Source organism: Ranitomeya variabilis, chromosome 6 (genome assembly GCF_051348905.1).
Source record: "Ranitomeya variabilis isolate aRanVar5 chromosome 6, aRanVar5.hap1, whole genome shotgun sequence".
Lineage (NCBI taxonomy): Eukaryota > Metazoa > Chordata > Amphibia > Anura > Dendrobatidae > Ranitomeya > Ranitomeya variabilis.
In genome coordinates, this window is record NC_135237.1 from 471547220 (window position 1) to 471571414 (window position 24195).

General features: G+C 49.7%; 1 protein-coding gene across 5 annotated transcripts in view; it reads left to right on the plus strand.

The window, feature by feature from the left end:
- NCOA2 (nuclear receptor coactivator 2) overlaps positions 1–24195 on the plus strand; it is a 181738-nt gene that overhangs the window by 115435 nt on the left and 42108 nt on the right. For 4 of the 5 annotated variants that reach the window (XM_077270626.1, XM_077270630.1, XM_077270627.1 and 1 more), the window contains 2 exons: positions 11037–11141; positions 19275–19447. In XM_077270626.1, the coding sequence (XP_077126741.1) occupies positions 11056–11141; positions 19275–19447 (259 nt within the window). In that variant the 5' untranslated portion in view covers positions 11037–11055. Of the gene's footprint in view, positions 1–4597; positions 4783–11036; positions 11142–19274; positions 19448–24195 lie in introns of those variants that run through there. The other variant, XM_077270629.1, reaches the window with a different exon arrangement.

A 24195-nucleotide genomic window follows, 5' to 3' on the forward strand; every position in this document is an offset into this window, starting at 1 on the left:
CCTGCGCCCCCTCACTCCAGAGCCGCCCTGCGCCCCCTCACTCCAGAGCCGCCCTGCGCCCCCTCACTCCAGAGCCGCCCTGCGCCCCCTCACTCCAGAGCCGCCCTGCGCCCCCTCACTCCAGAGCCGCCCTGCGCCCCCTCACTCCAGAGCCGCCCTGCGCCCCCTCACTCCAGAGCCGCCCTGCGCCCCCTCACTCCAGAGCCGCCCTGCGCCCCCTCACTCCAGAGCCGCCCTGCGCCCCCTCACTCCAGAGCCGCCCTGCGCCCCCTCACTCCAGAGCCGCCCTGCGCCCCCTCACTCCAGAGCCGCCCTGCGCCCCCTCACTCCAGAGCCGCCCTGCGCCCCCTCACTCCAGAGCCGCCCTGCGCCCCCTCACTCCAGAGCCGCCCTGCGCCCCCTCACTCCAGAGCCGCCCTGCGCCCCCTCACTCCAGAGCCGCCCTGCGCCCCCTCACTCCAGAGCCGCCCTGCGCCCCCTCACTCCAGAGCCGCCCTGCGCCCCCTCACTCCAGAGCCGCCCTGCGCCCCCTCACTCCAGAGCCGCCCTGCGCCCCCTCACTCCAGAGCCGCCCTGCGCCCCCTCACTCCAGAGCCGCCCTGCGCCCCCTCACTCCAGAGCCGCCCTGCGCCCCCTCACTCCAGAGCCGCCCTGCGCCCCCTCACTCCAGAGCCGCCCTGCGCCCCCTCACTCCAGAGCCGCCCTGCGCCCCCTCACTCCAGAGCCGCCCTGCGCCCCCTCACTCCAGAGCCGCCCTGCGCCCCCTCACGCCAGAGCCCCCCGCGCCCCCTCACGCCAGAGCCCCCCGCGCCCCCTCACGCCAGAGCCCCCCGCGCCCCCTCACGCCAGAGCCCCCCGCGCCCCCTCACGCCAGAGCCCCCCGCGCCCCCTCACGCCAGAGCCGCCTCACGCCAGAGCCGCCCCGCGCCCCCTCACGCCAGAGCCGCCCCGCGCCCCCTCACGCCAGAGCCGCCCCGCGCCCCCTCACGCCAGAGCCGCCCCGCGCCCCCTCACGCCAGAGCCGCCCCGCGCCCCCTCACGCCAGAGCCGCCCCGCGCCCCCTCACGCCAGAGCCGCCCCGCGCCCCCTCACGCCAGAGCCGCCCCGCGCCCCCTCACGCCAGAGCCGCCCCGCGCCCCCTCACGCCAGAGCCGCCCCGCGCCCCCTCACGCCAGAGCCGCCCCGCGCCTCCTCACGCCAGAGCCGCCCCGCTCCCCCTCACTCCAGAGCCGCCCCGCTCCCCCTCACTCCAGAGCCCCCTGCGCCCCCTCACTCCAGAGCCGCCCTGCGCCCCCTCACTCCAGAGCCTCCCTGCGCCCCCCCTCACTCCAGAGCCTCCCTGCGCCCCCCCTCACTCCAGAGCCTCCATGCACCCCCTCTCACTCCAGAGCCGCCCTGCGCCCCCTCACTCCAGAGCCGCCCTGCGCCCCCTCACTCCAGAGCCTCCCTGCGCCCCCTCACTCCAGAGCCTCCCTGCGCCCCCTCACTCCAGAGCCCCCTGCGCCCCCTCACTCCAGAGCCGCCCTGCGCCCCCTCACTCCAGAGCCGCCCTGCGCCCCCTCACTCCAGAGCTGCCCTGCGCCCCCTCACTCCAGAGTTGCACTGCCCTGTGCCCTCTGTCAGACTTTTCAATTTCAACTCCGACCCCCACAGCACGGCCTCACTACTGAGCATGTGCATAAAGTGCAGCACAGATTCATCTCAGCTAAAAGTCCAGATCCTTAGATCAGGAACAGAACAGATATTTATAGGACGTTTCGGAATTTTTCCAAATTCTTATGAAAATAATTACAGCACATCCTGCACTGTACTCAATTTATTATATATTGTAGTAGTCGGTCCATTTTATACCGAACTCCACCAAAATGGACACTGCCTGCACAGCCCTGCCTGGCTATGCTGTCACTCCGGGCACTGGGCTGGGGGGAGGTAGAGCTGTGTGCTGTCACTCCGGGCAGGGGGGAGGTGGAGCTGCAGGCTGTCACTCCGGGCAGGGGGGAGGTGGAGCTGCAGGCTGTCACTCCGGGCAGGGGGGAGGTGGAGCTGCCGGGCTGTGTGCTGTCACTCCGGGCAGGGGGAGGTGGAGCTGCAGGCTGTCACTCCGGGCAGGGGGAGGTGGAGCTGCAGGCTGTCACTCCGGGCAGGGGGGAGGTGGAGCTGCCGGGCTGTGTGCTGTCACTCCGGGCAGGGGGGAGGTGGAGCTTCCGGGCTGTGTGCTGTCACTCCGGGCAGGGGGAGGTGGAGTTGCGGGCTGTCACTCCGGGCAGGGGGAGGTGGAGCTGCGGGCTGTGTGCTGTCACTCCGGGCAGGGGGGAGGTGGAGCTGCCGGGCTGTGTGCTGTCACTCCGGGCAGGGGGGAGGTGGAGCTGCGGGCTGTCACTCCGGGCAGGGGGGAGGTGGAGCTGCGGGCTGTCACTCCGGGCAGGGGGGAGGTGGAGCTGCCGGGCTGTGTGCTGTCACTCCGGGCAGGGGGAGGTGGAGCTGCAGGCTGTCACTCCGGGCAGGGGGGAGGTGGAGCTGCCGGGCTGTGTGCTGTCACTCCGGGCAGGGGGAGGTGGAGCTGCAGGCTGTCACTCCGGGCAGGGGGGAGGTGGAGCTGCCGGGCTGTGTGCTGTCACTCCGGGCAGGGGGAGGTGGAGCTGCCGGGCTGTGTGCTGTCACTCCGGGCAGGGGGGAGGTGGAGCTGCCGGGCTGTGTGCTGTCACTCCGGGCAGGGGGAGGTGGAGCTGCCGGGCTGTGTGCTGTCACTCCGGGCAGGGGGAGGTGGAGTTGCGGGCTGTGTGCTGTCACTCCGGGCAGGGGGGAGGTGGAGCTGTGTGCTGTCACTCCGGGCAGGGGGGGAGGTGGAGCTGCCGGGCTGTGTGCTGTCACTCTGGGCAGGGGGGAGGTGGAGCTGCGGGCTGTCACTCCGGGCAGGGGGGAGGTGGAGCTGCCGGGCTGTGTGCTGTCACTCCGGGCAGGGGGGAGGTGGAGCTGCCGGGCTGTGTGCTGTCACTCCGGGCAGGGGGGAGGTGGAGCTGCCGGGCTGTGTGCTGTCACTCCGGGCAGGGGGGAGGTGGAGCTCCGGGCTGTGTGCTGTCACTCCGGGCAGGGGGGAGGTGGAGCTGCGGGCTGTGTGCTGTCACTCCGGGCAGGGGGGAGGTGGAGCTGTGTGCTGTCACTCCGGGCAGGGGGGAGGTGGAGCTGCCGGGCTGTGTGCTGTCACTCCGGGCAGGGGGGAGGTGGAGCTGCGGGCTGTCACTCCGGGCAGGGGGGAGGTGGAGCTCCGGGCTGTGTGCTGTCACTCCGGGCTGTGTGCTGTCACTCCGGGCAGGGGGGAGGTGGAGCTGCGGGCTGTGTGCTGTCACTCCGGGCAGGGGGGAGGTGGAGCTGCGGGCTGTGTGCTGTCACTCCGGGCAGGGGGGAGGTGGAGCTGCCGGGCTGTGTGCTGTCACTCCGGGCAGGGGGGAGGTGGAGCTGCGGGCTGTCACTCCGGGCAGGGGGGAGGTGGAGCTGCGGGCTGTCACTCCGGGCAGGGGGGAGGTGGAGCTGCGGGCTGTGTGCTGTCACTCCGGGCAGGGGGGAGGTGGAGCTGCCGGGCTGTGTGCTGTCACTCCAGGCAGGGGGGAGGTGGAGCTGCGGGCTGTCACTCCGGGCAGGGGGGAGGTGGAGCTGCGGGCTGTCACTCCGGGCAGGGGGGAGGTGGAGCTGCGGGCTGTGTGCTGTCACTCCGGGCAGGGGGGAGGTGGAGCTGTGTGCTGTCACTCCGGGCAGGGGGGAGGTGGAGCTGCGGGCTGTCACTCCGGGCAGGGGGGAGGTGGAGCTGCGGGCTGTCACTCCGGGCAGGGGGGAGGTGGAGCTGCGGGCTGTCACTCCGGGCAGGGGGGAGGTGGAGCTGCGGGCTGTGTGCTGTCACTCCGGGCAGGGGGGAGGTGGAGCTGTGTGCTGTCACTCCGGGCAGGGGGGAGGTGGAGCTGCGGACTGTGTGCTGTCACTCCGGGCAGGGGGGAGGTGGAGCTGCGGGCTGTCACTCCGGGCAGGGGGGAGGTGGAGCTGCGGGCTGTCACTCCGGGCAGGGGGGAGGTGGAGCTGCGGGCTGTCACTCCGGGCAGGGGGGAGGTGGAGCTGCGGGCTGTGTGCTGTCACTCCGGGCAGGGGGGAGGTGGAGCTGTGTGCTGTCACTCCGGGCAGGGGGGAGGTGGAGCTGCGGGCTGTGTGCTGTCACTCCGGGCAGGGGGGAGGTGGAGCTGTGTGCTGTCACTCCGGGCAGGGGGGAGGTGGAGCTGCGGGCTGTCACTCCGGGCAGGGGGGAGGTGGAGCTGCGGGCTGTGTGCTGTCACTCCGGGCAGGGGGGAGGTGGAGCTGTGTGCTGTCACTCCGGGCAGGGGGGAGGTGGAGCTGCGGGCTGTCACTCCGGGCAGGGGGGAGGTGGAGCTGCGGGCTGTGTGCTGTCACTCCGGGCAGGGGGGAGGTGGAGCTGTGTGCTGTCACTCCGGGCAGGGGGGAGGTGGAGCTGCGGGCTGTGTGCTGTCACTCCGGGCAGGGGGGAGGTGGAGCTGTGTGCTGTCACTCCGGGCAGGGGGGAGGTGGAGCTGCGGGCTGTCACTCCGGGCAGGGGGGAGGTGGAGCTGCGGGCTGTGTGCTGTGTGCTGTCACCCCGGCGGCAGCAGCTGATCACGTTTTCTCGCTTCCTCTCCCGCTGGGGGTTGTTGTGCCGCCTGGCGCTGGATGTTGCTCGCAGGGAGATGATCCCCACCACAGACTTCGGCTGACAGCGATCTGCTGCCCTGGATGTGACTGCAGGTAACTTGGAAACTTTTTTGCTGGCTGCTGAGTAAGCAGATCTACAACATGGAGGCCAGAGAGCTGCGAGTGTGGGGGCTCCTCTGACCTTGGTCCCCACATGCCCCCTGACCCTTGGGGGTCGCTGATGGGCACAGGTGTGTGCTGGGGCTGTTAGGAGTCGCAGTGGGCACAGGCCGTGCACTTGTTTTGCATGTGAGTAGGAGGATTCCGTGGAGATGCTGATCTGCTCCTTGTGACCAGCAGCATCTCTAGGAGAGCTCCAACTTTCCCCTCTGCCTCCATCAGCCGACCACCCTGCGCCTGTTACCGTGGTGACGGGGCCTGGCTGCGGCCCCTCCATGGCGGTGTGTACATGGCGCTACTCCTGTGCTGGCTGCTGCATTCCTCACTATTGAGGTGGAGTTCACTCCGGCAGATACTCAGCTGGTTTCCCTTTGTAAAAGCAGCAGAACCAGTTCCCCTCCTCCTCCATTAATAATGGCATAGTTTAATGATTATCATCCTCTGACCTTCCATAGTGATTCCAGGACAGGAATGCAGGAGCTGCTGGGGCATCAGGCACCTGTCATTAGTGATGGCCGGGCGCAGTGTGAGCGACATGTGACTGCTGCGCTGTCAGGTGAGCGCTGTGTGTACAGCGTGTGTGTACAGCGTGTGTGTGTACAGTGTGTGTGTATGTGTAGTGTGTGCAGTGTGTGTGTGATTACAGTGTGTGATTACAGTGTGTGATTACAGTGTGTGATTACAGTGTGTGATTACAGTGTGTGTACAATGTGTGTGTGCAGTGTGTGTGTGCAGTGTGTGTGTTTACAGTGTGTGTGGTGTGTACAGTGTGTGTTCAGTGTGTATATACTGTGTGAGTGTGGTGTGTACAGTGTGTGCGCACAGTGTGTGTGGTGTGTGCAGTTGTATATACTGTGTACGGGGCGTTGCTCGGCCTGATCACTTCCTAGGTGATGAAGAGTTCATAGACACGTGCAGCCTTGTAACCCCGCACAGCGTCACTCCGGTACTTGACGACAATCACATCCTTCCATTTTTGGATCTGCGAGCCTCCAGATTACCGTATTTTGCGGTCTTGTATTGGAAACCAGTCCCTGGAGTAACGTTTAGATTATTTTCTTCTTTTCTCGCCTTTCTTTTGTTTTGTTGAGGATTTATTTTGGCCTTTAACAAATTTATTTTTTTTTTTTTTTGATAGAAAGATCAGTGCAGTGTGCAGCACTGGTATCGCTGGTCAGAGTCTGGGACCGTGGCTGACCCTATAGTGGCTGTAGGGGGCTGCTGGCAGGGTTTGCCGGCAATCATTGGGATGGATGTTTCATACCTGTCATGGTGTTGGTGTATTTAATGACATGTCACTTAAATATATAATCAGTGTATAATCAGCGAGGTTGCGACTTCTGTGGCCCTAAGAATGAGGATCTCCCTGTATATTGGGGGAAGGGCCAAATTGGCTCTGCAGACCCTTCATTCTCAGCATTTGTAGGAGATCCCAGAGGTCACACCCCCACCAATCATAAAGTGATCACTTATTTCTAGCTATGTGCTATTATAACGTGTGAATAAGGTTGAAAACACAGACTGCTGGTTCTGTTGCAGAAAAGTAAAAAAATGTCCCATTCTTCTGATAGAACTCCAGTGAAATGAATTAAACTATTAATGAGCTGCTGACATTTCTAAAACTTAGCAATCCTGCTCTTCAGATTTGCCATTCAGGAGCCCGGGACAGAAAATAACAACCCCCTTTAGAAGCTGTTATGGATACCATTTACCATTGTCGTTTTGGAGAACACCAAAGAAACAACTAAATAAGAAATCGGTAAAATTAGTGACTGTGAATGAAGGAGCCATTTCTACCAGGAACAAAAAATCACCAGGACTAACTTTCCATTCATGACCTTGGAAAGACATTCTGACATCACTGTATGACGGGGTCTGGGACCTCCGGTCAGACGTGTGCACCAAATGACCACTGGACGAGGAGCACTGCAGCTCTGCTGCCATGACGGAGGTGTGACATGAGTCCCGGCTGCACCTACTGGGGGTTCTTAGCCAAGTGGGTGGTGAGATGCTGGAATCTATTGGCCAACCTGAAGTTCCATAGATAAAGAATGTGTATTACATTATATAAAGCATCTTTAGGCATTGTAGTTGAAAACCCATTGTTACGTTGTTGGCATATTCTGCCTCAATTCAGGATCCTCATCTTATATTCAAAGTTGATAGCGGTAAGAGTCTGTCCCTCTGCAAGTGTGGCTCTCATCTTTTCTTTCCTATTGATGCGAATGGCTATTGATTCATTTTCCCTGTGTTGCTAATGGAAAGTTGAATATTTACTGCCGAATCACCCTGCGGATTGTAACTTTACGCTGGGGGATCCAGCAAGGGAAAAATTGTGATCATCTTTAGTTAAATGGAATCTGTCATCAGGATTTTGCAACTTTAATTTCAGAGTAGCATAATTTACATACCGAGACTCTGATAGCAGCGATGTGTCACTTACTGATCGATCTTAGGGTAGTTTTCATAGATCAGTGTTTTATCAGCAGGAGATTATCACAGGAGGACTATTAACCCTGCTGCAATGTAGTCCTCCATATTCATGATCTCTGTATAACCCCGCCCCTCACCACTGATTGGTAGATTTCTGCCTATGCACAGTGTACACAGCAAGCTGTCAGAGGTGCAGTCGGGTTATACAGAGATCAGCATTTAGAGAGCTTCTAGATCTGCAGCAGACACAACTGTAATTTTTATCAAAACTGCACCGAGCAGCCCAGTAAGTGACACATTGCTGGAATCAGGGTCTATGCCCCAACATCATGCTGCTCTCAGATGGGGTAGCAAAATCCCGGTGTCAGATTCCTTTTAATAGACCTAATCTGCCTGTACATTATTCTCTGGCATGTTATCTGTATTTTAGGCCTCGTTCAGACATTCAGTTTTCACATATAGAACACGCCACGCACCCGTTAAAGTCTATGGTGGGCTGTTCACATGTCTATGGTCCTTTGTGGGCACTGTCCATGCAGAAATCATGGCGACTTGTTAATTTTTTTTTATTGGAGTCATGGATATAAGATGCCAGTGCAAGTCTATGGATCCAAGCAAATCACAGACGTCTCACAGATGGCATCAGTGTACAGCCCGAGGTTAACTCCGAGGGATAGGAGAAGCTCTGTAATCCATTTATCCATAACACACTGCCCAAACTCTGACACTAGGATCCAAAATACCGATGACTCGTGTATTGTTTTCTTGCGTACATGAAAAAACATAGACGTCTGAATGAAGCCTTATACAGACATCATCACCTTAAGGTCCACAAAAATGGATTTGTTTCCTACGTTTGTCAAAATGCGGCTATTCTAATGAACCCTCGTTTCAGGCGGCCACATCTATGTACTGTCCATTTGTGAAACATACACAAGCCTGTAAGGCCTCACTTGGTGGTCTCTATAGGGAAGGACCCTGTAAAGGGATTCTGGCGTCCAATTCATGTGTTGTAATTCAGCCTGGTGTCTCGGGGTGGTCTGTGAGAGCAGATCTCCCACCTGAACAAAAGCATTGGGAATTTGAAATCCAACCACACAATCTCCATTTCCCTCAACCCAACCTGTGGGGGGATAGTTGGGAGACCCCCATGTACATTAGGTGGTCGGTTTGTCCAACTTTTATGTAACATGTATGGGGGGGTCTTAAGTGGTAACAGATCACATCTGATCGTGAGCCGTCAGATTAATTGCCTTTATGTGAACTGATAAAATTTTCAAGATAAATGTTCATTGTAAAAAATAAAATAAACCGATTGCGTTAAGAAAGTGTAAGTGCTGTATGCCTCCTGCAGGGAGGTAACGCCGCCGTAGTGCGAGGTTATCTCCTGTGCTTCCCCCAGTGAGCAGCAGAGACTGTGCTGAGGAAGCACTGACCTCTATGCAACCTCCACTTTACTTCTCTTTCTGTCTTTTTCTCTTATTACTCTATACTAATTAACATCAGCATGGAGTAAGAGGAATATGAGGGTAGCGCCTACTGATATGGATGCATTGGATGATGAGGATCATGGGCTGCAGCAGTGATTCACAACTTTGAGATCCCGTGAATGAGTTGTATAATTGTTGCTCACATATTTGTTAAACATTTATGATGGAGGTGTAAGGCTATGTGCACACGTTCAGGAATTCTTGCAGAAAATTCCTGAGAAAAACCTGAAATTTTCTGCAAGTAATCTGCATTAGTTTTTTGCCGCGTTTTTGGTGCATTTTTGATGCGTTTTTTTCCAGACATTTCCCAATGCATTTTATAGTGGGAAATCCGCAAAAAAACCCACAAAATTAATGAACATGCTGCGTTTTTTACCGCGATGCGTTTTTTTTCGCGGAAAAAAACCCATCATGTGCACAAAACATGCAGAATTCATTCTAAATGATGGGATGCATATTGTATGCTTTTTTTTGCGGTTTTATAGCGTTTTTACCGGGGAAAAACGCGAAAAAACACAAAAAATCAGCAATGTGTGCACACAGCCTTATAATTCCCTCACCCCCATTCTAGAAGCTGACCTGGGGCAGGTTGGTTATGGTGTGTTACCGGCAGGCTAATGTCCATCCTCATTTCCCCTAAGATTACTGAATATTGCTGGACCTAGCAGAAGGCCCATCTTATTTTACTAGTAAATTGTCTACGTGTTTAAAAAAATAAAAAAGGAACCAAGTGGTAGGGAAGTACAATAACCTAGATAACAATGAGCCGTGTCTTTTATGTTTTATGGTAGAAAACCACTTTTTCTTCCTTCATTTTTTCTATCAATTACCATGAGTAAAATGCATTCATCACCCCTTGTGAAGTGACAGCTGCCTTAGATATCAATGTGCTGGGGTCCGTACACGCTGAACACTTATCTGCTTCACATCATTGTGGTGACAGATATCTGAAGCCTGACATAAACGATAAGTGGCTGTCAGCTGAACGATGCTTCTGCCAATCATTTGGCCGACAGTCATTTCAGCCAAATCTCCCCTACAGAGGGGCACTCGTTTGGCCGAGCGCTCCCATGTTCTCTAGAAGAAAGACGGTGGCTTATCTCCGGGAGAACAATGCGATCTGCAGTCCGAAACCAGACATGCCCAAATGACATAAAACATTACATTGGGGAGTAGAGTCTACTCTGCACGTGACAAGTGCGCAAATCACATGAACGCTCTCCTGCACTGGGAATACTAGGGAGTAGTGACCGTGTGCACATTGCGCACTGTCAGTGTGGCAGTCTGCAGTCACGACTTTGCCTCTTACACCTGACAACCTCTTTTAAAGGTGCTTGTTCCCTTTAAAACCTTGATACGTTTTTAGCAGTGATCCAGTGTGAAATCTAGCATAGAAGCCGTATGAAAATCAGGTTGGCCGTTCACTGGGGGCATATCAGTGTAGTTGGTAGCAGGACTTTCCTACTGATTTGCCTATGGCTTCTACACTGGATTTCTCATGACTGGCATATCGGATCGTGCTGTATACGAGCAGTCATGAGCTTTCCATTCTTCTAATGTTTTATAGCGTCACTTTTACAGACACTTTTAGAAACATGATGCAAAACAGCAGAGCATCCCTATTCCCTAATATGATGTAATCAGAAGCTTCCTTTGGCCACAGGAGCGGACAAATTATGAACAGCCAGGCTTCTAGGAATCTCACAAGCCCACTGTTGCCTCTGTGGACCTGTCAGCAGTCAGATTGTTCAATGACAGCCTGCTATGCTGCACACTGACAGATCACAGACTGCCAAAAACAGCAGCTCGCTGATAGGTGTGCAGGTGGGGGAGGTCTGCACTCACCAATACTCCTGTAAAATATTTAGAATTGAGACCTTTTAATTGCTAACTGAAAAGATGGTAACAAATTGCAAGCTTTCGAGACTACACAGGTCTCTTCAACAGGCAAAGACTAAAAGAAATTCTGAAGAACATATTTATGCACAACATAGCACAGAAAAAAAATCAATTCTAAATATTCTATCTACTGGCTAACACGGTACCAAGATATATATCTTTCCTGTATCAATTCTCCTGTAGTCACTTCACCAGTACAGGAAACATTTCTGATAACATAATGTTATTTCTGCCATTCCCTATTTTCTGTATGCACATTTCACCTTTGTGTACACAGTATAAGGAGGAAACTGAGCAGTGTTTTATCACTTGGCATCACATGTGGATCTCTGCTGATCATCATTCCTTTTTTTCCCCTTTCTTTAGTTGCTGATATGTGTACAAGATGAGTGGAATAGGAGATAATCCCTCAGACCCTTCCAGGGTGGAGCAGCGGAAGAGGAAAGAAAGTCCCGATCAGCTTGGCCCAAGGTAATTGTGCTGTGTTATCATAGGGCAGCTAAAGGATTTTGCTTCAGTTCACAGACCAGCGAAGTCCAGGAGCCGAGAAATCTTACAAAACCTTCTGTCCTGCCAAATGGGGTGCAGTGTGCAGAAAGTTTCTTTGGAATACAGAGTTTTTATACTATAAGGGTATGTGCGCACAAAGTTGCGCTCTCACAAATAGCACAGTTGGAAATCCAGGTGCCATTCATACGGTCGCACATTTCTCTTCTTAGGTTTTGAAAACTCCCACAATAAGTGAGATGTTGTTACCCATTGAGGCAGATCCTGCTCGAAAATCACCCAGGACAGTTTGAACTGCAAATCTGTGTCAGAAAAGGATTTCTTCTGTAGACTCTTCTACAAATAGGATTTGTTTTGGGTTTTTTTTTCTGACACTTAAAAAACCCTTTGTGTGAACATACTCTTAAAGCGGTTCAAGACTCCTATTAAAGGGACTGTCCGCACAGAGCGATTGTTCAAACCAAGTCCCTCCGCTCGGTGCTTCACGGCGGGGCCAAACATTTATATACACTCAGAGAAGGGTAGAGATAGATGAAATCCAAGCAGGCGGGAAGGTGTATGTAAATGATTGACCCCACCATGGTGCACTGAGCGCCTGGACTTGGTTCGAACAATCGTTCTGTGCTGACAACATCCCTTTAAGGGAGAGTTGTAATGTACGTATTCCATGTGCACATAGCTCAAAGTATCCTCTAGAAAAAGCTCCTGACATATATTTAACGTTCCCATATGCCGCACTGCACCACATGCATGTTCTTTTGGTCTCCATCTGCCGGCTATACTTTTGATTTAACTGTATATAACAGAGTAAGCTGAGCTTTCCTATACAAATGGTTGCCTAAAAAGAATGGATTCTGGACTGTACACATTTTTTTGGGAGCAATGTGCCTTTGAGGACAAATGCCTTGGACAGGACAGGTTTTCAGCTTACATTCACTGACTGCAAGCAAACTATGAAAACTGATTAAAGGGCCTATTTCAAGTTCCTATCAGCAGGAGCGCACCCATCCCCAGCCTCTGTTTCCTGCTTTCCAGGGGGCAAAGATTGACAGCTGGGCTAGCAGCATGGATCAGCCGCTGGCCAGAAATGTGCCCTCTCCCATGCTGCTAGCAGGGTCATCGGAGAAGCACATGGGCTCTAAAGATGGCTGGGTCTGACCAGCGATCAGTTTAGAAAACACTCTGCGGGCACGTATCGTACTCCTCGCCTAGGAAACTGGCCACCTCTGAGGTGGCTGGTAACTCTGGGAACGAATCCTAAACTATAGAAATAATAATTCCTACTTCATTGAGAACAGAAATTTTAATAAGGGTTAAATGGCAAAGCGGAGTGTTTTTACGAGCACTTTGCAATTGTACCCAATTAATAAGGTGAGATGGCCTCCTAATGTACAGCTTGTAATTGTACATGACTCACACATTAGATTTTTGGTATCTGGTCCCCCTGATAATCTGATGTGTATGGGTGGGAAATGTGATGGCGTCCTCCAGTTCTTGATGCCTATAGATGGCGGCCATGATTCTCAGGCATTTATGATGAGATTCTGTTGAAAGTTTTTGTGATGAAATTGTGTCGGTGTGATGTAAACCTGTCCATGTTGTACATGCACACAGACATGCTCTCCATGTTGTACATGCACACAGACATGCTCTCCATGTTGTTCATGCACACAGACATGCTCTCCATGTTGTACATGCACACAGACATGCTCTCCATGTTGTTCATGCACACAGACATGCTCCATATTGTTCATGCACACAGACATTCTCCATGTTGTTCATGCACACAGGCATACTGTGTTGTACATGCGCACACAGACATACTCCATATTCATGCACACACACATACTCCATGTTGTTCATGCACACACACATGCTCTCCATGTTGTTCATGCACACAGACATGCTCTCCATGTTGTTCATGCACACAGACATGCTCTCCATGTTGTTCATGCACAGACATTCTCCATGTTGTTCATGCACACAGACATACTCTGTGTTGTACATGCGCACACAGATATACTCCATATTCATGCACACACATAATCCATGTTGGTCATGCACACAGACATACTCTCCATTTTGTACATGTACACACACATGCTCTCCATGTTGTACATGCACACAGACATGCTCTCCATGTTGTACTTGCACACAGACATGCTCTCCATGTTGTTCATGCACACAGACATGCTCCATATTGTTCATGCACAGACATTCTCCATGTTGTTCATGCACACAGACATACTCTGTGTTGTACATGCGCACACAGATATACTCCATATTCATGCACACACATAATCCATGTTGGTCATGCACACAGACATACTCTCCATTTTGTACATGTACACACACATGCTCTCCATGTTGTACATGCACACAGACATGCTCTCCATGTTGTTCATGCACACAGACATACTCCATATTCATGCACAGACATGCTCTCCATGTTGTTCATGCACACACACACTCCATGTTGTTCATGCACACACACATGCTCTCCATGTTGTTCATGCACACAGACATGCTCTCCATGTTGTTCATGCACACACATACTCCATGTTGTTCATGCACACACATACTCCATGTTGTTCATGCACACACACATGCTCTCCATGTTGTTCATGCACACAGACATGCTCTCCATGTTGTTCATGCACACATACTCCATGTTGTTCATGCACACACATACTCCATGTTGTTCATGCACACAGACATGCTCTCCATGCTGTTCATGCACACAGACATGCTCTCCATGTTGTTCATGCACACAGACATGCTCTCCATGTTGTTCATGCACACAGACATGCTCTCCATGTTGTACATGCACACACATACTCCATGTTGTTCATGCACACACACATGCTCTCCATGTTGTACATGCACACAGACATGCTCCATATTGTTCATGCACACAGACATTCTCCATGTTGTTCATGCACACAGGCATACTGTGTTGTACATGCGCACACAGACATACTCCATATTCATGCACACACACATACTCCATGTTGTTCATGCACACACACATGCTCTCCATGTTGTTCATGCACACAGACATGCTCTCCATGTTGTTCATGCACACAGACATGCTCTCCATGTTGTTCATGCACAGACATTCTCCATGTTGTTCATGCACAGACATTCTCCATGTTGTTCATGCACAGACATTCTCCATGTTGTTCATGCACACAGACATACTCTGTGTTGTACATGCGCACACAGATATACTCCATATTCATGCACACACATACTCCATGTTGTTCATGCACACAGACATACTCTCCATTTTGTACATGTACACACACATGCTCTCCATGTTGTACATGCACACAGACATGCTCTCCATGTTGTACTTGCACACAGACATGCTCTCCATGTTGTTCATGCACACAGACATGCTCCATATTGTTCATGCACAGACATTCTCCATGTTGTTCATGCACACAGACATACTCTGTGTTGTACATGCGCACACAGATATACTCCATATTCATGCACACACATACTCCATGTTGTTCATGCACACAGACATACTCTCCATTTTGTACATGTACACACACATGCTCTCCATGTTGTACATGCACACAGACATGCTCTCCATGTTGTTCATGCACACAGACATACTCCATATTCATGCACAGACATGCTCTCCATGTTGTTCATGCACACACACACTCCATGTTGTTCATGCACACACATACTCTGTTGTTCATGCACACACATACTCCATGTTGTTCATGCACACAGACATGCTCTCCATGCTGTTCATGCACACAGACATGCTCTCCATGTTGTTCATGCACACAGACATGCTCTCCATGTTGTTCATGCACACAGACATGCTCTCCATGTTGTTCATGCACACACATACTCCATGTTGTTCATGCACACACATACTCCATGTTGTTCATGCACACAGACATGCTCTCCATGCTGTTCATGCACACAGACATGCTCTCCATGTTGTTCATGCACACAGACATGCTCTCCATGTTGTTCATGCACACAGACATGCTCTCCATGTTGTACATGCACACACATACTCCATGTTGTTCATGCACACACACATGCTCTCCATGTTGTTCATGCACACAGACATGCTCTCCATGTTGTTCATGCACACACATACTCCATGTTGTTCATGCACACACATACTCCATGTTGTTCATGCACACAGACATGCTCTCCATGCTGTTCATGCACACAGACATGCTCTCCATGTTGTTCATGCACACAGACATGCTCTCCATGTTGTTCATGCACACAGACATGCTCTCCATGTTGTTCATGCACACAGACATGCTCTCCATGTTGTTCATGCACACAGACATGCTCTCCATGTTGTTCATGCACACAGACATGCTCTCCATGTTGTTCATGCACACAGACATGCTCTCCATGTTGTTCATGCACACAGACATGCTCTCCATGTTGTTCATGCACACAGACATGCTCTCCATGTTGTTCATGCACACAGACATGCTCTCCATGTTGTTCATGCACACAGACATGCTCTCCATGTTGTTCATGCACACAGACATGCTCTCCATGTTGTTCATGCACACAGACATGCTCTCCATGTTGTTCATGCACACAGACATGCTCTCCATGTTGTTCATGCACACAGACATGCTCTCCATGTTGTTCATGCACACAGACATGCTCTCCATGTTGTTCATGCACACAGACATGCTCTCCATGTTGTTCATGCACACAGACATGCTCTCCATGTTGTTCATGCACACAGACATGCTCTCCATGTTGTTCATGCACACAGACATGCTCTCCATGTTGTTCATGCACACAGACATGCTCTCCATGTTGTTCATGCACACAGACATGCTCTCCATGTTGTTCATGCACACAGACATGCTCTCCATGTTGTTCATGCACACACATTCTCCCATGTTGTTCATGCACACAGACATGCACACGTATGTGCGCTGCATCGTATGGGGGTGGAGCAGGGACAAGCCCTGTGACTAATAGATTCTTGTGACTGTCTTGTGTGATTGAGATCCATGTTTTGCTCTGGACTGAAGACTAGAATTATTGTTTTCTCGCTGAGATCCAGCATGTGGTGTTACACTGTTAATTCCCTCACAGAGTCTCATTATTTTTCACATTCCTATTAAGCCGGCACAAATAAGGCAAATTGCTCACATGACCCTAAGGAAGGCGGCAGTGCTAATCATTTCCATGCCGTAGTCCTTACTTTACGGGTACTTTGTGGTGCACAGAATGATGATGTGTCCCCACTTCTGCCTCCTATTGTAGACCCTTCTCAGTGGTGACTGATAGCAGGAGGCTATAGGATATGTTGATACAGAGGTTCCTGTGATAGGTGTTTCCAGTCTTTTGGTAATTTTTAGAATATCCCAATAACTTCCATTAAATGTTATTATGCTCATCATATGTATGGGAAATGCTAACAATGGCTTTTTAGGATTGAAACTGCTTTGCATTTACTTTGTGGTTGACATTTTTGTTCCACTTTAACCCTTTGGCGCCACTTGTATATTTTCAGACCAGGTGCTGTGTCGTTGGCCCCATAAATTTGCACCACTGGGTTGGTTTACGCACTCCCATCCCAGATATTTACCACCTTATATACCACGATCAGCCCCATAATGACAACAGTGTCTGTGTGGTTAGACAGTAAGGCTATGTTCACACGCTGCGGTTTTTGCTGCGGATCCGCAGCGGATTTGCAGCTGCGGATCCGCAGCCGTTTTCCATGCAGGGTACAGTACAATGTTACCCTATGGAAAACAAAAACCGCTGTGCCCACTTTGCGTTTTTCCGCTTGAAAATCAGCGCGGATTTTCTGCGGAAAAAAAGAAGTAGCATGTCAATTCTTTCTGCGGATTCCGCAGCGGGTTTCCACCTGCACCAATAGGAAACTGCAGTTGGAAACCCGCAGTGGAATCCGCAGTAGAAAACGCACAAAAAACCGCAGTGAAAATCACCGCGGTTTTGAACTGCGGTTTTTCCAAAAAATTCGCAGCATAATCCGCAGCAAAAAAAGGATAGTGTGAACAAGCCCTAAAAGTTGTTTTGCACGGACCAACGGGGTGCTCTAAACGGCCACTGATCAGTAAACTTTTACTGATGGACAGTCATTTAATAGCTTCTTTATACTGGCAGGCCGCAGTAAATGATGTGCACTTATCGATATATGAGGCTGCCGTCACTATAGCAGTATTTTGTCAGTATTTTACATCCATATTTGTAAGCCAAAACCAGGAGTGGAACAAATAGAGGAAAAGTATAACAGAAACATATGCACCACTTCTGTATTTATCACCCACTCCTGGTTTTGGCTTACAAATATGGATGTAAAATACTGACCAAATACTGATAGTGTGACGGCAGCTTAATTGGTCGCTCCGTGCACTTCGGCCTCCATTGCTCCCGACAGTGTGAGTCTGGCTTACCCAGGACGGTGCGTCGTTGAGAACGATGATCCTTTCACCCGATGGGCGAGCGTTTTGTTTGTTCATTGGGTGATCAGCAGCCTGTTTACACGGAAAGATTATGGTGAAGAATGCATTCTTAGGGTACTGTCACACAGATCCGTGACGTTCCAGCGATATAGTTACGATATCGCAGTGTCTGACACGCTACTGCGATCAGGGACCCTGCTGAGAATCGTACGTCGTAGCAGATCGTTTGAAACTTTATTTCGTCGTCAAGTGTCCCGCTGTGGCGGCATGATCGCAGCGTGTAACAAAGGTGTGCACGATATTCCCAATGTCCCGTATGACTTCTACATCGCAACTACGTCATGAAATTATCGCTCCAGCGCCGTGCATTGCAAAGTGTGACCTCAGTCTACGACGCTGGAGCGATAATCAAGCGACGCTGCAACGTCACGGATCGTGCCGTCGGAGCGATCAAAGTGCCACTGTGTGACAGTACCCTTAAGAACGCTCCTGCATGCTAATCTTTCAGAGTAAACGCGCCATTAAACAGCCTGTTTCTTCATTACCATTTTTAGGCTAACAGATTCTATATGGCAAACGTCTCCATTTCTACTAAGCTGTAGTAGTGGAGTGCAGTAGATCACCCAGAAGATCTGTATTGCCTGTCCAGTAGCATGGTTTCCAGAAGCTTTTGTGTTGATAGGTTTTTGTCATTTTGTGCCCCTCTTCCCGGAAGTTGTACGGTTCTGATAATGGACTGGAAGCAGAGCCTGTCCCTATCTGACACCTGGAGTCTGATCATGAAAAGGCTGATTTATCCCTTGCATGCTATAAAAGTACTGAAAATGATTCTTACATGACATAAACATTGTGTGTTGTATTTTTAAGCCTTTCTAATAGATACATATAGAATTTGTCTCCTTTAGTTTATAGTTGGTCCCAGTTTTCTGCATCTGGATAATTGTTCTTGATACACTTGTCTACATTTACATCTTCAGTTTATTAACAGATAATGGCCCCCTATACACATTAGACTAAATCTGCTGCACCCACCGATATCAGCAGGATCGTCCGACAGATTGTATGTCCGGGGCCTCCTGACTCCTAGAAGAGACCGCAGCGTTCGGCCAAGTGCTCCTGAGGGTCTCTGGGGGGATTGCTTTTGGCTGTACAGTGGTTCAGGAGGTCTTGGAAGAACGCTGTGCATTGTGTCTAGCCAATGTAACGTTTACTGCCACTGCACGACATGTCTTTGCAATCTGACACTGTCAGCACTGATTAGACAACGTCAGAGTATATGTTGTCAGAGGCTTCTTTTACAAGAGTAATGGGAACACACAGCTGTCTGTGTAGTCCTATATTTCCAGGGGGAGTAATAGAGGAATGGCACAAGGTTCTAAGACGAAGGGTCCCAGAATTATATATGTATGAAATAAATCGGAGAGCCGATGGGTACTGTACAAATACACATTGCCCAGCGGCATAAGACCGGTGAGCTTGTCACACCCATCGCTGTAGTGTAAGGAACATAGTGTCCTTTACAAAGAAAAAATAATAAGCTGTTATGTGCTACACACTGGATCCTGCGTGATACGTATTGTACGGTGTGTAGCTGAGGAATGTCCCAATTACCTGTGCTGTCCATTCATTCTATCAATGTGTTTTGCAGCCCCAAGAGGAGCACTGAGAAGCGTAACCGAGAGCAGGAGAACAGATACATCGAGGAGCTGGCAGAGCTGATTTTCGCTAATTTCAATGATATTGACAACTTCAACTTTAAACCCGATAAATGTGCAATTTTGAAGGAAACTGTGAAGCAGATTCGGCAGATCAAAGAGCAAGGTAAGACACTTGAGAAGAGCGTGAAGCAATGGGGAAGGAGCACCTGTCCTGTTGGAGGTGTTGTCTGAAGCCGGATTCTTTAAAGATGCGCTGCCAATTGGAGCATTAGCTCTGTGCAAACCATTCCAGTATAACCAGCTTTCCCAGTCTTATTACAATATTTTCTCCATTTAGTATGACGTGAATAACATTATGCAAGGTTTTTATTCAGCAAGCATCTTATTAGGATGAAACTTAACATAGTGCTTGCTAAGCCACAATAGTATCTGTCAGAATGAGGAAAAAAATATCTCTTGGCCTTTCAGGTGCCGCAAGCGTACAATTAAAGGGCAAAATCTGTAAACAGTTTCCAGCTTCTAAACTGGTTTCTATCCAGCTTTTCCAGCATCCTGAAGTCTGGAGATGCTAGGGGTGATCTATATAGGAGCTGTATGGGTGGTTCATTGGTCATCACTATCTGGTGATGTAGCCGGCACACGATCGATGAGCCATATGCTTGGCCGCAGCAGTGAGAGGGCAGTGCTGGCATGGCAGGAGGGAAGTACAAATTTTATCCTGGAAAACCCAATAAATATTATTTGAAATAAATTGAATAGAACATTTAACAACTTGATATAAGAAGACAAATAAAAAAACTGAAGTTGAAGGATCCCCAGCAGCTTCTGTCCTGTCATGGTCTGCTAGACTGACAGGCCTTGCTGTGTGCGTGTATATAGAAACTTATCGGGGCTCCTGAAAATTAACAGTAACTAAAGTCTCATATCTGAGGAACCATAGAGCTAATTTCCTCCCCTTCCCCCAAAAAACAAGATCAGTACTTAGCAGTGGGGAGAAAAAAAGCGGTCTTTAATCTGATGACAGTTCCTCTTGAAGCCATCTTTTTCCCAAACCGTGTAACCCTATGGTTGATAACATGGGGTTCTGGAGATCATCTGTCCCCTTAATAATTTTAGTTGCCATATCTTATACGTTGAAGCCACAATTCTTTTTCATGTGCAGTCTGACATGACTTGTATGTGGGCACCCAAGGTCCCTGTCAGGAGCATCTCTGCCTCTCTATCCTGTGAGTAATCTATCCGAAGTAATCACTTAAAGGACAACACTTGATGATATCGTATAATGTCAGGACTGGCGCTTACGCACAAGAAATTTCCTGGGCTGTGGGAAGGTAGCATCTGTGGGCCACATTCTCATAGCACCTGGGCATGTGCAATCTGACGCTGATTGTAGTGATGTATGATGGCGCCATGATGTCACCATCTTATTAATTACTGGCACTTGTTAGGCTGTCATAACGAATTCTGTTAGCCACCAGTGTTGTACAGACGCCGTACATCACTCGGCACTTCATCTGACAGGCATGTGTTTGTCTTGCAGGGTCCTGGTACTTGCTTTGTAGGTGTATTTGGAGTTTCTACATTTCTGCCCCTTTCTACATTGGTGCAGATGTTCTCTAGTAGGATTGTAATCATACTTAGCTGTTAACATTTCATCAGATCCACATCGGAGGAAGTGCTTGGGTTTTTACACCAATTTGCTGCTTTTGTGATTTGTGACGCAGTAGTTGCCTTCACAGTTTTTGCAGGTATCTCACATGTAAAAATTGTGAGGATGATTAACTCCATGCAGAGGTGTCCGGGATCTTCCCACTTGGTCCCTGGACATTTGCTCTGCATGGCATGTCGGCTGTCAGAAGTTCATGTTCATCTATACAGAATGACTGTTTTTTTTAATTAGCTAAGTGCAGGAAAAATGAAAATAAGTGTGGACTTCTCTAATTCAGAATATATTCTGTAACATTAAAGGCGGTCTATGACCAGAATTTCCAATACAATCCACGTAAATTCTTAAATAATCTTAGACCTGATGAGGCTGGTGTACTTAATTAGAAAGTGCAGGTCAAAATGGCAGTATAATCCACTTTACTGCCTGATATTAAAATGCCTATTACATCGTTTCTGGCAGGGATTTTTAAAGTAAGTACATCAGTCTCATCAGGTGATAATGTGTGCAAACTGTAAAGCACTGCGGAATATGTTAGCGCTATATAAAAATAAAGATTTTATTATTATTAACAATGGATGCAGTTTAATGCAAAATCTGGTGGCACTTCTAGGGTTGTCTTGTCAGAGGTCATCAAACAGCTGATTTTGCTGGAAGGGGGGAAAGCTTTAGCTAAAAGCATGGCCGCCAATGTATGGAGTGTTTGAGACCTTTGCAGCGGGTGCACATCAGTACATACAGGGGTCCTTGTGGGGAACACCACCCTATGATGATCAAATCTCTTAATTGTACAATTTGCCAAGTTTACCGTGAGACGCCCCCTTTGGCTAGTCTGTGGGTTTTTCAGCTAAAATGTAACCACGCTGCAGCCTCCTGGAGCTGCTCAGGGTAATGGCACAGCTGGATGCTTTACACGGTGACCTTTGCTATTACATAGAAAGTTTCTGATCATTTTGTCATCCATTCCTTTCTGCCTCCTTGTCTTTGTCGGTGGTTTCGCTTGCATTGCTTGTGAGCCTTATCCCCCTTATTTCTCTCATGTATTTCACTTCTGCATTTTTGGTTTCACTTTTATATTCACCGCTGGAGTCTTTCCCGTAAACAGTCTTTATTCAATTATTCAATAACGTCCTCGGAAATGTAGAATTGGAGCAGTTTCAGAGGCGGGTATTATGGGTGCATGAGTGTGCCTGTATTACGGATCTATGAAACAGTCAGCTTGGGTCCTTGCTCAGGACTTGCATCCATAATGTGACCACACAAATCTGCCCATTATACACTCACACTGGACCTTTTTTTGCTACATATTGACCACAATCTGCTTCTCAGAACATGACATTTGAGAGGGGTAGTCCGGGTTTTGAAAATTTTGGGTTGCCTCTGGCATTCAGCTCTTCCACACTGAAGTGAACGGGGCTCAGATACATTAGCTGTGGTTAGTGAACGTTCACTGAAAGAAATGTATGATTTATAATAGACTGTGCACTGAATGCATGATGGCAGATAAGTTTGCTTTTAGGACAGTGTAAAAAGCGGACATTCAAGTAAACCACAAAGTAGCTATGTTTTTTTTATCTTCAGTCAGCATTTTAGGACTGGGAAAATAATGGAAACCATCAGCAAGCATGTTTTTTAATAAATATAGATTTTTTAAATCTTACTCATTTTTGAGTAAAATCCCTGAACAGCTCAAGTCAGTAATGATCAAATGAGTCCGAATTGTTTTTGCAAGGAACTGTCTGAGTCACAAAGTCTGGATTCATAAATCCGTGTGTCGGACCACGATGCATGGAGCGGCCACAGGTCTCCGGACTCGCACTCGCCAGCCTCATATATGCCGAGATGCTGTGGACATGGAGGATCAGGAGATGCGTGAAGCGTGGCACACAGATGTGTGAACGCAGCCCTAGGATGAGCTCCTACATAGGAACCGCGGTGTACAAAATGCACCGTCCCTGCCACGTAAAGGGCAGAAACTTGCATGAGATGTTCCTGTATTACAGATCTGGTTTGGAGGGAGGTATTGCCTTCTGAATTAGACATTCAGCTGTAATCACACCGGCGGGTGGTTTGCTGTTTTGATTGAAGGGATACATGGTGAAGCTATGTGTGCTCACAGCGACCATGTGTTCCACCTGTAAAAACTGTGCCAACTGGCAATCGATTCAGCAGACATTTTTGCTGGAATTTTTTAGTAAAAATAACTAGATATTTTGCGCTGCTTGTAGTTGCTAAAAAAAAAGACAGTGACTTTTTAAGAAATAGGCAGAGTTTAGTCGAAAGGGGAAACGGCCAGACAACAAATTGATCATAATTTACACCGTAAGAATGGAGTCAGCCTCCTGTGAGGGCACACGGCAGGTAAGAGGTACACTAAATCCATTCAGAGATACACGCTCCCTAATGAATTTGGCCCGCCTTACTTCACACACTGCACAACGTCATTCTTTTTGATTCAGTCCCTAAGACTTTTGTGCGTTTTATTGAAATGTGGCACAATACATGGTTGTGTGAATACATTGTAACACGCATACCGGCTCTTAGGCTGCGTGCCCACGTTCAGGAATAGCATCGTTTTGGATCCAGCACTTTTGCACTGCGTCTAAGACGCTGCGTTCTACAATACAAGCACAATGGATGGGATTTGTAGAAAACCTGTGCCCACTGTGGATCTATTTACCACTATGTAAACCCATCCGCAGTGCGGGTTTAGGCTGTGTGCACACATTGCGGATTTACTGCGGATACGCAGCTTTTTTTTTCCTCCCAGAAACGCTGCAGAACCTCATGTGATTTACAGTACAATGTAAATCAAAGGGAAAATAAAAATGCTGTGTTAATGGTGCGGAAAATTCCGCACTGAAACCGCAGCAGATTCATAGAAAAACCATGACAATTCTTTGTGCGTTTCTGCACCCATTCCATTATAGGAAAACACAGGGGTAAAAACGCATGAAATCCCCAGGAAAAACGCACAAATTCCACATAAAATTGCGCAGATTTTGACCTGCGTTTTCTGCCAAGAGTTGCAGAATTTGCACGGAAAATTCCACAGGCAAATCCGCAACGTGTGCACATAGCCTTACAATTCTCAGCATGGCAATTGCTGTAGCGGAGATGCTAGTCTCTGCTGTGGATTCTGACCAATCTGCAGTCATTAGATGCCGTAACTCCACATGTGCTAAGAAATAAGTGCGGCAATTAGAACACAGCGAAAATACGTTGCATCCAAAGCGCTACTATTC